The sequence below is a fragment of the Pituophis catenifer genome, unplaced genomic scaffold, assembly GCF_029215685.1.
Source record: "Pituophis catenifer annectens isolate HBS135680 unplaced genomic scaffold, rPitCat1.0.hap2 SCAF_1, whole genome shotgun sequence".
Lineage (NCBI taxonomy): Eukaryota > Metazoa > Chordata > Lepidosauria > Squamata > Colubridae > Pituophis > Pituophis catenifer.
In genome coordinates, this window is record NW_027256881.1 from 339022869 (window position 1) to 339037934 (window position 15066).

Consider the following 15066-nt stretch of genomic DNA (forward strand, 5'->3'; position numbering starts at 1 on the left):
GGAGAATTCTTTAGACATGAATTCACATCCCCTATCTGTCATAATTTGTTTTATTCTGATATTGTGTTGTGTTTCTATGCGTTTGTAAAATTCCTTAAATTTTTGAAAGGTTTCATCTTTGTGTTTTAATGTATAAACAAACCCATAACGGCTATAATCGTCTACTATTGTCAGGAAGTAACGTTTTCTATAGGTGATTGATGGAGTTAATGGGCCAACTAAGTCCATGTGTACTAAGTCAAAAATTTTGTTAGTTGATCTAGTAGATTTTCTTGGCCTGGGACTAGTTTTTAGTTTTGTAGATTTACATACTGAGCATTCCAAATAGTTTTCACAATTTTTTATTTTGACACCTTCTGCGTGTTCAGTCATTTTTTGTACTACAGGAAAACTGGCATGTCCTAACTTCCTATGTAAGATGTGAGCACACTCATCATGAATTGGTTTACCTATTTTTGGTTTTTTTTCATTGTGTGCATCTGCGTGATCATGAGATATTTTACATTCATCATTGTCACTGTTGCTAATATTTTCATCATCTGCTTCAATACAATCTTCCATATTTGAATCAATGTTATGCAACCATTTTTCCTTTGTTATCAGATAAGGTAGGCCTCCTTTAATCATCACAGTGCCTATATTTATTTTATTCTTCTCCAAAGTCGCTTTTCCCTTTGAGAAAACTATATTAATGTCAGAATCTCTACTTAGTTTTATGGCACTTAGTATGTTATGAGGTATTTCAGGTATTAACAATACCCCCTCTATTTTTCCTAGACCAGGCAAGGTTACATTTCCTCTGCCTAATACTTGAACCTTTTCTTGGTTAGCTACCTTTATTACAAATTTATCTTCTGTAAATGAAGACAATATATTTTTGTTATTAGTGGTGTGATTGCTAGAACGATTTCTTCTTGAATTGTCTTCTGCTATCAATTTATTGGATAGACTTTCTATGGATAAATATCCTAGATTGATAGTGTCTAAATGTGACATAAAACTGTCCCATGATGAATCAAGTGAGTTGATAATAACACTTTTCATTGTTTGGTCTGAAATCACCTCCCCCCTCAAATGCAGCTCAGCTCTTATTTTGTTTAAAGATATTAAATGCTCACTTATGGAAACCCCTGGTTTCACTCTAGATGAAAAGAAATCCTTAGACATTCTTGTGGTGGTAGCCACACTATCGCTGTGAAACAAATTAAACATGCATTGAATAATTTCTGAAACAGTCAGATTAGGTTTGATGCTATGATACATTGCAGGAGACACACTAGATATTATTAAGAAAAATGCTCTATGGTGTAAACAATCTATTTTTAAAGTCCAAGGTCTTTTTGGGGGACTAGTGATAAAAAATAGTAAATTTTCCTTCATAAAGACAACCTGGAGCTGTTGATACCATTCTTGCAAATTAATGCCATCAACCCTTAGTTTTGGGAAGTCACTGGGTAAATTTCCGACATTATTTTGTCCATTACTTACGACCTGAGGTAGTCCGTGGTCTCGCAAGTGTAGAAAATTGCAAAACGGCATGGGGATGCTCGCAACGAGTCTGCGTGGTTCTCTCGCCAGTTCATGTCTTCCCGGACCGTCTGCGTAGTTTCGCGCATGCGCGTTGTCCATTTCTTCTTTGGAGTCGTCGTGGAAGGTTCTCTCCATTGCGGCTCGCTCGCTCTGCTCTGCTTCAGACGAGTCGGTCTCTGGTTCGACCTTGGGAGTTCTGACGACGGCGGCTGCTCTTCTTTTTCTTTTGGGGGCGTTGGTACTTGCTTCGGTCTGTGGTGTAGGGCGGAATCGACAAGGCTCTCTGGGTTCGGGTGTCGTCGCTTTCGAAGTCAGGATGGGAGCGGGCAGGTCTTGAGGTATCGGCTTGCTCGCTCGCTTCTTCGGTGGCTCTTTGGTAATTTTTAGTTTTGGCCCAAATGCAGCAAAAAGTGTTTTCATTGCTGATTTTATTTGGGATTTTGTTGAGTCATCTTCACTTTCTGATTCTGATTCTTCTGAGGAGTTCGAATCTTCTTTTTCATTTTCGTTGTCTGATAACGTTTTTCGCGCCAGAAATTTTGAATTGAACATTTTGATTGGCTCTGCTTCGCTCACCTTGGAGGCCTGTTGAAACCAAGATGGCTGCCATTCAAAATTTCGCGCGGGATCACTGTTTTTCTTCTTCGTAATGACTTTCTCTGCAGTCATATCACTCACTGTTTTGGGGTCTTTAGACTTCTCATTAGTGATGTTTTTCTCTCTCGCTGCTCCGCTGTTCTTCAGCATTTCTTGGAGGTTCGCGATGAGGCTTTCATCATTCTTCTGGCTTTTTAATAGTTTTAATATCTCTGACCTGAGTTCGTTATTCTCTATTTCGATTTCCTCCTGGTCATCATTTTCGTCTATTATTTCTTCGTCTTCAGTGGTGTATTCTTCGGATTCTCTCGAAATTGCGTTTGTGGATTCGTTGATTATTTCTTGTTCTGTTTCCATTTCTTTGCTGTAGGCCCTGGTGTTGGGCCTATCTTTCTTAGACATTTTTTAAGTTTTTTATTGAGTCAATTAACCATCCTCTGCTACCAGCTTGTTGCAATATTTTCAGGATCAGACTCAATAAAATTAGTGAGAGTTAAAGGTTTAAATATACTTCCTTTTATTTACAATAGGCATTCTATATTCACTGAATATTCACAGATAGAAGCAAGGAAAAGGGTGTAGGTGGCTCCTTATATATACAATGGGTGGAGCTATAAGTGGGAGTGGTGAATTATGAATACATTAAGAAGTGAAGAATAAGTTAACCCCTGATACCCCATTCATATACTATTTACACATTAGAGAATAAGGCATTTACATCTGACAGGGCTGTTTGCTGCAAGGAGGCAAATTGCTGGGAGGCAGAGGCAGATTTTTTTTTCTTGTGCTAATCAGGATGTGCTGAAAATGAAACTGAAACAGGCTGTTTGCTGCAAGGAGGCAAATTGCTGGGAGGCAGAAGCAGAGGCAGATTTTTTTTCTTGTTTTCCTCCCCCAAAAATGGTAGGTGCGTCTTAGAGTCCGGAGTGTCTTATATTCCGAAAAACACGGTAATAATGAAAGTGACATTTTTATTTTTACTTATGTTACCCCTGCTTGGAATTAATTTTTTGCACTGATTATGGAGCCGATACTCCAATAGGGACGGTTAAAATATTAATAAAAGAATAACAGAGTTGGAAGGGACATCAGAGGTCATCCAGTCTGACCCCCTTGCTCAAGCAGGAGACCCTATGCCATTTCAGACAAATGACTGTCCGGTCTCTTTTTAAAAAAATCTTTTAAAAATCAACAATCTTCCCCCCACAAAAAAGATACGCTTCTACCTGCTCCGGTTTGGGATAATGCCCTTGTCCAGCTCTTGAAATTCCTTTCCCATCCGCAGAGCCAGCCAGCTTCCCAGTTTGCCCCGATACATCGTGTCCACCACATGGAAAACTTCTCCCCGCGTAAAGCTCAGGGCGGAAGGCGTATCCTTCTCAAAATCAAAGTGGGTGCGGATGTAGAACGAATCTCCCAGGTTGGATTTGACCATCTTCTTGTAAACTAGGGAGAAGAGACCAAATGGGAAGCTGTCATTCCCCCTCAGCCCAGCCTACCTTACAGGGATATTGTTACACAGATTTTTTTTTTTTTTAAAAAAGGGAAGAATTCTCCACACGTGACTGTTTGAAGTTGATGGAATTTTGGAATACCAATAAAGCACAGGTGGGCAATATTTTTTTTAAAGGCATGTATCCATATATCCATCTTTCCATCCATCCATCCCCGTTTTTATCCATTCATCTGCTTTTCAGGAATCTTAGGTGGCTTATCTGGCTGAGGAAAATTTGTGGGGCTGTTTCTTTTTGATAGAACGTTTAATGAAATAACAGAATACAGAGTTGGAAGGGACCTTAGAGGTCTTCTAGTCCAACTCCCTGCTTAGGCAGGAAACCCGATACCAGTGGTGGTGAACTCACCGAGTGCCAAACAGGCCCTCCCCCATGTGCTGCATGCACAACTGTACCATCTGCACATGTGCGCAGCTTTCGCACGGCTCACCCCGTGTGCCGCGCAATGCAATTGCAGCATCTGCATGCGTGGGGTTTTTGCGCACGCAATGCATGCGCACAAATGCCATCTATGCATGCACATGCTGCACGCAAGTACACTGCAAGCTCTGAAGACCAGCTGGGTCCCCTGAATTGCATGCATGCGCACCGGAGGCCCGAACAGATGGCTCTGTGTGCCACCTCGGGCATGCCTGCCATAGGTTTGCCATCACGGCCCTTATACCATTTCAAACAAATGGTTGTTCAATCTCTTCTTAAAAACTTCCAGTGTTGGAGCATTCACAACTTCTGGAGGCAAATTGTTCCACTGATTAATTGTTCTAACTGTCAGGAAATTTCTCCTTAGTTCTAGGTTGCTTCTCTCCTTGATTAGTTTCCACTCATTGCTTCTTGTCCTGCCCTCAGGTGCTTTGGAGAATAGCTTGACTCCCTCTTCTTTGTGGCAGCCCGTAATATTTATTTATTTATTTATTTATTTTATTTTATTTCATTTCTATACCACCCTTCTCCTGCGGGACTCAGGGCGGTGTACAGCCAAGATAAAACATAGCATATAAAATTTAAAACACAATTTAAAAACAATTAAATAATTTTGGCCCAGTTTAAAACAACCCAATTAAAACCAAATTCAATTAAAAACTGAGAGGATGGGATCAAGCCAGCCTGGCTAGATGGAATAAGTGTGTTTTCAGGGCCCGACGAAAAGTCCGGAGGTCTGATATCGTGCGTATCTCAGGGGGTAGGTCATTCCAGAGGGCAGGTGCTGCCATAGAGAAGGCTCTCCCCCTGGGGGTCGCCAGCCGGCACTGTCTGGCTGACGGTACCCTGAGGAGGCCCTCTCTGTGCGAGCGAACCAGTCGGTGGGAGGCTATTGGCGGCAGAAGGCGGTCTCGCAAATACCCCGGCCCTAAGCCATGGAGTGCTTTAAAGGTGGTCACCAACACCTTGAAGCGCACCCGGAAGACCGCAGAAAGCCAGTGCAGCTCGTGTAGGAGAGGTGTTATATGTGAGCGCCCCGTCGCTCCCATAATCCCCTGCGTGGCCGCATTCTGGACCAACTGCAGCCTCCGGGTGCCCCCCAAGGGAAGACTGCTATCATGTCTCCCCTAGTCCTTCTTTTCATTAAACTAGACATACCCAGTTCCTACAAACTTTCTTTATGTTTTAGCCTCCAGTCCCCTAATCATCTTTGTTGCTCTTCTCTGCACTCTTGCTAGAGAGTCTCAACATATTTTTTACATCGTGATGACCAAAACTGGATGCAATATTCCAAAAGTTTGAGGGTGTTAACTTGCCTATAACCACATTCTCTGGTAGGAAATATACACACATATGATAGGAGGGGAAGGAGGGACATAAAATCTACCAATGAGGAATAAATCACTTACTGTCCTGTTTGTTCTGAACGTGGAACGTCACTTCTTCCCCTGGGAGCAACTCCATCAAGTACTGCACAGCGTCCTCACGAGTCGAGTTCTGGAAGGGCTTCTCATTCACCTGGCAAGAGAAAGGGCCAAAAGGAGGGTTTGGCCAGCAGCACTGCTCATCTCATTTGCCCATCTTTATTGTTCTTAAAATTATTATTATTTGAGGTACGTTGCCTTGCTTCAGGAACTCAACGTGACGTCCAGAGTTGAGGTCCACAAATCTTAAAGGGGTAGCCAAGGTTGAGAAACACCGGTTTATTTTGTAACTACATTTTATTGATCGATTGATTTGTATCCCACTTTTATTATGGCAACGTTGTGGCTCAACGGTTAAGAGGCTGGGCTTGTCAGCTGGAAAGGCCAGCAGCTCAGGTTTGAGACCCGAGCACCACACGACAGGGTGAGCTCCCGTCCTTGTCTCAGCTCCTGCCAACCTAGCAGTTTGAAAGCATGCAAGTGCGAGTAGATAAATAGGTACCACTTCGGTGGGAAGGTAACAGCGCTCTGTGATGTCACGTTGGCCACATGACCGAGGAAATGTCTTCGGACAGCACTGGCTCAATGGCCTTGCAACCGGGATGAGCACTGTCCCCTACAGTTGGCAACGCTATTGGAGTAAAATGTGCAGGGAGTCCTTTACCTTTTGTTATTCTTACAACTAACTCAAGGTGGGCGAACATATCCAACACACCTTCCTCCTCCTATTTTCCCCACAACGACAACCCTATGAAGTGGCTTGGGCTGAGAGGGAGTGACTAGCCCAAAGTCACCCAGCTGACTTTCATGCCTAAAGTGGGATTAGAACTCTCAGTCTCCTGGTGACTGGCCAAAGTCACCCAGCCGGCTTTTATGGCTAAGGCGGGACTAGAACTCTCAGTCTCCTGGTGATTGGCCCAAAGTCACCCAGCTGGCTTTTATGACTAAGGCGGGACTAGAACTCTCAGTCTCCTGGTAATTGGCCCGAAGTCACCCAACTGGCTTTTATGGCTAAGGCGGGACTAGAACTCTCAGTCTCCTGGTGATTGGCCAAAGTCACCCAGCTGGCTTTTATGGCTAAGGCGGGACTAGAATTCACAATCTCCCGCTTTCTAGCCTGGTGTGTTAACCATAAGACCAAACTGGCTCTCTATACAATCCTCCCATTACTTCTAGTCTTCTCCTTTCCTCCCATTACCTCTAATGTTCTCCTTTGGAGCCAGTAATCATCCTACACATAGGCAAGATTCCAGATCCACCAAGATCAGAGATGGTTCATTAGTCATTCCCCACCCATAAGATACCTGAAGGATCTGGTCGCCTTCTTGGATGCCTTGCATCTCAGCCGGGCTGCCCTCCTGCACGCCAGACACAAATATCCCAACGTCATTCCCGCCGGTAAGACGGAGCCCAATGCTCTTGGCTTTGACAAAACGCACCACCTTCAAATCGGGGCTATACCTGTAAAAACAGAACGCGGTTCAAATCCATACTCTGCGTTCGGATGCTGCCATGCCAAAAAGAGAATAGAATAACAGAGTTGGAAGGGACCTTGGAGGTCTTCTAGTCCAACCCCCTGCTTAGGCAGGAAACCCTACACCACTTCAGACAAATGGTTGTCCAATCTCTTCTTAAAAACTTCCAGTGTTGGAGCATTCACAATTTCTGGAGGCAAGTTGTTCCACTGATTAATTGTTCTCACTGTCAGGAAATTTCTCCTTAGTTCTAAGTTGCTTCTCTCCTTGATTAATTTCCACCTGTTGCTTCTTGTCCTGCCCTCAGGTGCTTTGGAGAATAGTTTGACTCCCTTTTCTTTGTGACAATTTTATTTTATTATTTTTTTATTGGTTTGATTTATATGCCGCCCTTCTCCAGAGACTCAGGGCGGCTTACAATGCGTTAAGCAATAGCCTTCATACTTTTGTATATACCTGCTTAGTAGGGCTTTCGGGGCCCCCTAAGCGGTGTTCTTTTTTATACAAAGTCAGTTTATTGCCCCCACAATCCTGGTCCTCATTTTAGCTACCTCGAAAGGATGAAAGGCTGAGTCAACCTTGAGCCTGGTGAGATTCGAACTTGCAGTAACAATCCCTGAGATATTGGAAGACTGCTATCATGTCACTCCTAGTCCTTCTTTTCATTAGACTAGACATACCCAGTTCCTGCAACCATTCTTCATATGTTTTAACCTCCAGTCCCCTAATCCTCTTGGTTGCTCTTCTCTGCACTCTTTCTAGAGTCTCCACATCTTTTTTACATCGTATCCTGCTGTCGCTTTATCAAATTCCATATTAATGATGCTTAAATGAAGAGTCTGCCAGTCTGGAGCTTACCCTGAAAGCCCATCATTTTGCGTAATGGAATTACTCCTTCGGAAACTGTATTCATTGATGGGGGATTCCTTGGGATCTAGGAGGAGGTAGAAAGAACCCATTGAATTATTTATTTATCATATGGCGCATTCACCTTACATTTCGATAAAAACACAAGAGATAAAAATATGCAGCATGAAATCTAAAATACAGGTAGTCCAAAGGAGAGAAGATACCTAGTGATGATGAAGTTATTAAGAAAATTATGGAATGTGCTGAAATGAGTAAATTGACATTTGAAATTAGAGAACAGGAAGACAAACACTACTATTTGATATGGGATTTGTTTTACCAATGGCTAGATAATAAACATGGAGATGAAGTATGAAATATGAAATATAGGTAATGATAAAATATATGAAATGTTTTTTTATGGGAGTTAAGCCTTTGTTAAATAATTGTTAAATGAGAATAATAATATAAAGGGATATATAAAGTTGTCAAATAAGAGAAATTAAATTATTTTGTAATTTTGGATGTGGGATTATGCATAAAAAAATCTTAACCAATCGACACACTTTCTGTGATTGTATTGAATGATGGTGTTTTTATGTTTAAAAATATTTTTTTTTTCAAAAAAATAAAATACAGGTAGTCCTCCACTTACAACAGTTCATTTAGTCCCCCTTCGAAATCACCATGGCACTGAAAAAAGTGACATATGACCATTTTTCACACTTACGACCGTTGCAGCATCCCCACGGTCACATGAAATTCAGACAGTTTGCAACTGACTCATATTTATGACGGCTGCAGTGTCCCGGGGTCATATGATCCCCTTTTACGACCTTCTGACAAGCGAATGGGGAAGCCGGATTCACGTAACAACCGTGTTACTAAGTTAACGACTGCGGTGAGTCACTTAATAACTGTGACAAGAGAGGTCGTAAAATGGGGCAAAGCTCCTTTTTTTCAGTGCCCACTGAACAGTCACTAAACGAACTGTTGTAAATCAAGGACTGCTTGCATAAGACAGCAGCATAAGACAGCAGAATAGAAGAGAAAGAACGGGAGAAAAATCACAAGATACAAAGACCTGCAATTAGAAGTAGAACAACAGTGGCAAAAGAAAGCAAAGATAAGTACGAATAGCAACAGGGGTCTTGGGTGCAATGCAATCCCAAAACATCCGGAGCACCACCTGAACCCCATCGGCATTGACCAAATCCCCATTGGTCAATTGCAAAAGGCAGCTTGACTTGGAACAGCTTACATCTTGAAGCGATATCTTCAACGCCATCAAACCTCTACATCTGCCTATCTCAGGTCCTTGGGAAGGACTCGATGGGTGGCCAAAAAAGCCAAATCTAATCTAAACATCTGGCTGACTGTGCATAATAGTAATAATAATAGTGATGATGATGATGATGATGTCTGTGTTTGCAAATGATCCCAGAAGCAATTTTTCTCCTTCAAGAGACATTGCTCATTATCATTGACCTTACAAGAGATGCTAAATTCAAGGCACTTACTAAGAACTGGTGATGGAGTCAACTCTTCCATTGCTGTTGTTTCTTGTCTGCTGTAATCCCTGTTTGATCTGGCCAAGTGGGTGGGATGAGAGAAGAAGACAAAACTCATAATGAAAATTTGAGGGAAACAACAATATCTCAAAGGTCTCCAGGGTATCTTTTGCAACTATTATTTAAATCGGAGGTCTCCAAACATGGCAACTTTTAAGACTTGTGGACTTCAAATCCCAGAATTCCCCAGGCACCCATGCTGGCTAGGCAATTCTGGGAATTTGAAACCTACAAATCTTAAAGTTGTCAAGGTTGGAGACCCCTGATTTATAAGAGCAATTATGACCGGCTTATTTGTTTCCTGTTTTTCAGCCTCAGCATTATGTATTAACACAAAGAGTGTTAGAATTAGAGCAGAATTAAATCCAAAATCAAATCGATAAAATTAAATCCAAAATCGGCCCAAACAATCTAGGACAGCAAAATCACTACATAAGAGGGGAACAAATAAAAGAATACATTTGACAAATCTAGGGTCATTCACAATGAGAGCCAGAAACTTGAAAAGAGCAACAAGCAAAAAAAGGAAAAAAAAGTTAAGTAGTATCCAATTATGATAATTAAGCAGTGATCTTACTATATCTTACTTACTGGGTGAAAAAGCCATACAGATAGTTTAAAAGAACTGTTCACACAATAAATTATTTTACAAAATATAGCATGCTGCATGTCCAATCAGAGCTATATAAATTGAATGAATGAATGAATGAATGAATGAATGAATGAATGAATGAATGAACGAACGAATACATTCAGGAAGTTATCTCAGCAGAAACAAGGGCACTATTTCCCCCCTTTTAAACTGAGCCATTAAATTTCCTGATTTGTGGTAACTCAAACATATTATTCTTCTTGTACATAAGGCTTGTCCAAAATATAATGGATTTAACGGTTCTAGAGGTATTCCTCAATTTACAACCGTAATTGAGCCTGGAATTACAGTGGTAACTCATTGCAGTTGTAACTCAAAGCATCGTGTGACTGGATCCAATTTGTCAATATTTTTTATGGCTGTCATTAAGAAAGTGCCACAGTCATTAAACAAATATATTTTGCCCAGCGGGTGCTTTTTGGAAAACTGGAAACAGGAAGTAAATGCTGAAAATGGGCAAAAAACATCATAAACTGTGATTTTGCAAACAGCCGTAATGGTGAGCTGGTTGCCTAGCACCCAAAATATGTTACTTCACTGTAGTGTCTGCGTGTATGTACGTATGTGTTTTGTGTGTGTGTGTGTGCTCTCTCTCTTTCTTTCTTTCTCTCTCTCTCTCTCTCTCCCCCCCTCTCTCTTTCTCTCTCTTCCCCCCCCTCTCTTTCTCTCTGTGGTGATCATAACTTTTAAATTGGGCTGAAAGTAGCTGTTGGGTGGTCCATTATAACTTCAAACATTCATTAAGTGATCAGTAATATATTGAGGATTATCTGTAAAACATGCCTAGGTTTTGCCCTTCACTTTTCTGTCACCCTGGTTATCAATTTGCTTCTAATTCTGTGGTGGGAGAACGCGAGCAACGTGCTGGCCTAGTGGTGAAGATTCTTGCCTCCCACTCGGAAGGTTGAGAGTTCAATCATAGGTAGCGGCAGATGTTTCTCTGTCAGGGCGCAAAGAAAAAATATCTGCTGTGAACTCAGTGTGGCGTCCGGAAGGGCATCCGGCTAGTAAATACTCAGATCCATCCAGCTGCCCCAATTCTACCCCAAATTAAGGGATTACGGGGTCATAACTGTGGTGGGAGACTAACTCTAACCCTAACCCAACCTGAAGATGGCTCTAATCAACTTTTTACTACAAAGGACTCCATTTGAGAAGCAAAATGACCCTTTCCAGTGTTATGATTTTATGGTAATCTATAATTAAGCAATGCTTCCGTCAAGTTTAAAGCTCTTACTGATATCACTGTCATGAAATTTTTTGGAAAAAAGCATGATTTTTCAACATCCCAGCCATGGAATTTTCTAGTAGACTTCATCCAACAAAACCCAATCCAGGTTAGCTATTTTTAGATCAACCAGGTTACTGCCACCTAGTTGGAAATGCTAGTTTTAAAATTGGACAATGGAAAAATGCCCTTACCTGGGCTGTTAGAATTCAGTTGGCCACTAGATGGAAACAAAGAGACCCTGAAATCTCTAAATCTGTTACCATTTAACCTGGATTATCTAGATTATTTTTGCAACCGGACTATAGCATCTATAATGAGAACAGCAACCAACTAAGGTTTATAGAGATATTCTTACCGGAGGGAATCCCTTGTTGGAGACTGAGGAGAATGTGGTGGGCTTCCCACAGGAGGGGGAGGCGAGATGTCTGAACCAAGATCAGATATATCTAAAAAAACAGAAAAGTAACTAGAATTATACAAGGCAGACTCTTTGTTCCGAGTAATATTCCTCTGCTTAGAAGCAAATGATAAATTTGTAAAATTGTTTTTTATAAACTTGGTTGTTTTTACAAACAATGATTTATACTTAATATTGTTTGTAAACCACCATGGCCATTCCACAATGGCCACTACAAGCTATGTTTTGAATTGGCCGCTAGTCTGACATTTGAATTTAGCAAAAATCTGTTTGGTTTCATTTCTGAATTAAACTGCAAAGTGTGGGAAAGCCCCCTTTCAAAAAGTCCAGGTCAAGACAAGGAAGGAGGGAGGGAGGGAGGGAGGGAAAGAGAGAGAGAGAGAGAAAGAGAGAGAGAGAGGGAGGGAGAGGAGGGAGGGAGAGAGAGAGAGAGAGGGAGGTTTAAAATGCACAGAATGCCACAATTAAGGAAAACAGACAATAAAAATAGAGCATAAAAACTCAAGGCAATTAAAAGTTGTCTCTTAATAAAGATAATCAGCATCTTAGAGAAAATATTCCACTCACATAGCAAGAGTCCAAAAAAAATTGGGAAAAAAAATTATCTTAATAAAAATTTTGCCTGCTGTTTGGAAATACTGTGTTTGCAACTAACTGTTTTGCTTAACTATTAATTATTGCAGAATAAATCATAATTAGAAGGTTCGCTTAATATGTTTAAATAAAGCTTGGTTTAAAGATTACATTAGCTCAGTTCAGAATACAGTAGGTTATATCACCAACAAACCACATTTCGGCTCAGTGTGTTGTGTGAACTTTGCCAATGAATTCTGAGGACTGCTGGATGGCTTACTAATTGCCACTTTGGCCTGAAGTGTGTGTCAAATGAGACACATCATATCTTCAAGACTTCTGGTTTATTTTTAGTTTCTTTGGGGGGCTCTGTGTACAGATGGTCCTTGATTTATGACCACAACCGAGCCCAAAATTTCTGATGCTAAGTGAAGCAATTGTTAAAAACATTAAGTACTATTGCAGCTTCACTTAGCAATAGCCCTTAGACTTATATACTGCTTCATAGTGCTTTATGGCCCTCTCTAAGCAGTTTACAGGGTCAGTATATTGCCCCCCAAAATCTGGGTCCTCATTTTACCAACCTTGGATGGATGGAGCCAGTGAGAATCGAACTCGTGGCAGTCAGCAGAATTAGCCTGCAATACTACATTCTAACCACTGCACCATGCAGTATTGCAGGCTAATTCTGCCAACTGCCAGCAGTTCGATTCTGACCAGCTCAAGGTTGACTGAGCCTTCCATCTTTTCAATCTCAGTGAAGTTGTGGAGAGTTTAAGGGCACCTCCAAAATAGGTCATTTGGGAAGTTGATGAGTTGATGTAAGACACCAACTCAGAAAAGTGAATTAATTTAGTCACTGGTTTAAATGAATTCAGACATTCAGTTCCACAAATATACCCACAAGTGTGGTATACCCACAATTGTAGTGTGGAAGCATCTGAGCCGTGGTGGCACAGTGGTTAGAATGCAGTATTGCAGAGTCATTCTGCCGACTGCCAGCAGGTCAATCCCAATTGGCTTCAGGTTGAGTCAGCCTTCCATCCTTCTGAGGTCAGTAAAATAAGGTCCCAGATTGTCACGGGCAATATGCTGACTGTCAACTCTGAAGTGAACCTGGCTGAAGCCATTTTGTGCTGCTTAGTTGCCACGAACCCTGAGAGTGGGAAATAGATAGGCTGGCTAATAGTCAAAACAAAAAAGTTTTCTTGTGGGAACCAAGGTCGTCCCAATAGGTGGCAGTGGAAGGAGGAGAGGAGTGACCAAGCAGCCTGCCAGCTACTTTTCATTGGACAATGTGACTGGTGACATCTGGGGAGTTGGTTTTCACTAGCTGTGCCAATCTGATGTATCCAATAAAGATGTTCTTTGAGGAATCTACTTGCCTCGGAGTTCTGCTTTTGGCAGATGCGTTACTCAGAACGCTGATATTGACTTTGTAAACCGCTTAGAGAGGGCTGTAAAGCACTATGGAGCGGTATATAAGTCTAAGTGCTAATGCTATTGCTATCTCGGCAACCTCAGGAATCCACTTCCATTTTCCCCACATCCTCTTTCCCGCCCCAGTTTTTTCTCCAGAGTCCCCCCTCACCATCCAGGTGGGAACTCTCCGTATCGCTGTCTCTCACTTGAGGGATGTTGACCAAGAACTGGCTGTTATCACGCAAAACAAGTAAGGTAAGTTTTCCCTCGGACTGTTCGATCAGCTGCCGCGTCTCTTCCAAGGACATGTTCTCGCTGACAACGCCGTTGATCTAGAAGAGATGAAGAAAGGAGTCAGGTCAAGTAATGTTTTCTTTACTCAAAAGCTTATCCCCCACCTTATGTTAGGAGCAAAATGCGGATGAGCCATAGTGGCACAGTGGTTAGAATGCAGTATTGCAGGCTATTGCTCTGCCCATTGCCAGCAGTTCGATCCTGACCGGCTCAAAGTTGACTCAGCCTTCCCTCCTTCCGAGGTCAGTAACGCGAGAACCCAGATTGGTGCGAACCGGTTGAATCCCACCACTGCATATAATGTCTAAGGAACATATTTGCTTTTTCAGTGACATGACGGGAATCGTTCCTCAAAAACAGGGATATGCACCCCACAAACTATTGTGATAATAGCCACCTTTCCCAACTCACCTTGAGGATCAAGTCCCCTTCCTGCAGGGAGTTATCCTTGGCCGCCAATCCTGTCTCAGTGATGTGTTTGATGAAAATCTGGCTCCCCAGCTTCAGTCCGTATTCTTGAGTTTTCAGGAAGGAAAATTTTTTTAGAAGGGTCAGTTAGCAAAATGAACATTGTCCTCATTCATAAAGTCCTCTTCTAGTAGTGGGAGGGTATGGTTATTACAGGTTGTCCTCGACCTATGACCACAATTGGGAGCAGAATTTATGTCCTTAAGCAAGAGGGTTGTTAAGTAAGTTTTGCCCAGTTTTATGACCTCTTTTGACATGGCTGTTAAATGAATCATGCAGCTGTTCAGCGAATTCAACTTCCTCCATTGATTTTTCTTGTCGGAAGCCAGCCGGGAAGTTTGCAAATGGTACTCACAAGATCCCAGGATGCGGCAACCATTGCAAATAGATGCCACTTGCCAAGCACCCAAATTTTGATCATGTGACTATGGGGATGCTGCAACAGTTGTTAAGTGTGAGGACCAGTCATGAATCACTGTTGTGACCAGTGGTGAAATTCAATTTTTTTTTACTACTAGTTCTGTGGGCGTGGCTTGGTGGGCATGGTGTGGCTTGGTGGGTGTGGCAGGGGAAGGATTCTGCAAAATCCCCATTCCCACCCCACTCCTGGGGGAAGGATATTGCAAAA

At 42.0% G+C, this 15066-nt stretch overlaps 1 protein-coding gene across 1 annotated transcript in view; it reads right to left on the reverse strand.

Moving 5' to 3' along the window:
- TJP3 (tight junction protein 3) overlaps positions 1-15066 on the reverse strand; it is a 73003-nt gene that overhangs the window by 13044 nt on the left and 44893 nt on the right. Inside the window, exons 6-13 of the mRNA XM_070931847.1 lie at positions 14382-14485; positions 13846-14008; positions 11619-11709; positions 9330-9397; positions 7819-7894; positions 6790-6946; positions 5471-5579; positions 3354-3573 (exon numbers count right to left, since the gene is read on the reverse strand). Of these exons, the coding sequence (XP_070787948.1) occupies positions 3354-3573; positions 5471-5579; positions 6790-6946; positions 7819-7894; positions 9330-9397; positions 11619-11709; positions 13846-14008; positions 14382-14485 (988 nt within the window). The remainder of the gene's footprint in view (positions 1-3353; positions 3574-5470; positions 5580-6789; positions 6947-7818; positions 7895-9329; positions 9398-11618; positions 11710-13845; positions 14009-14381; positions 14486-15066) is intronic.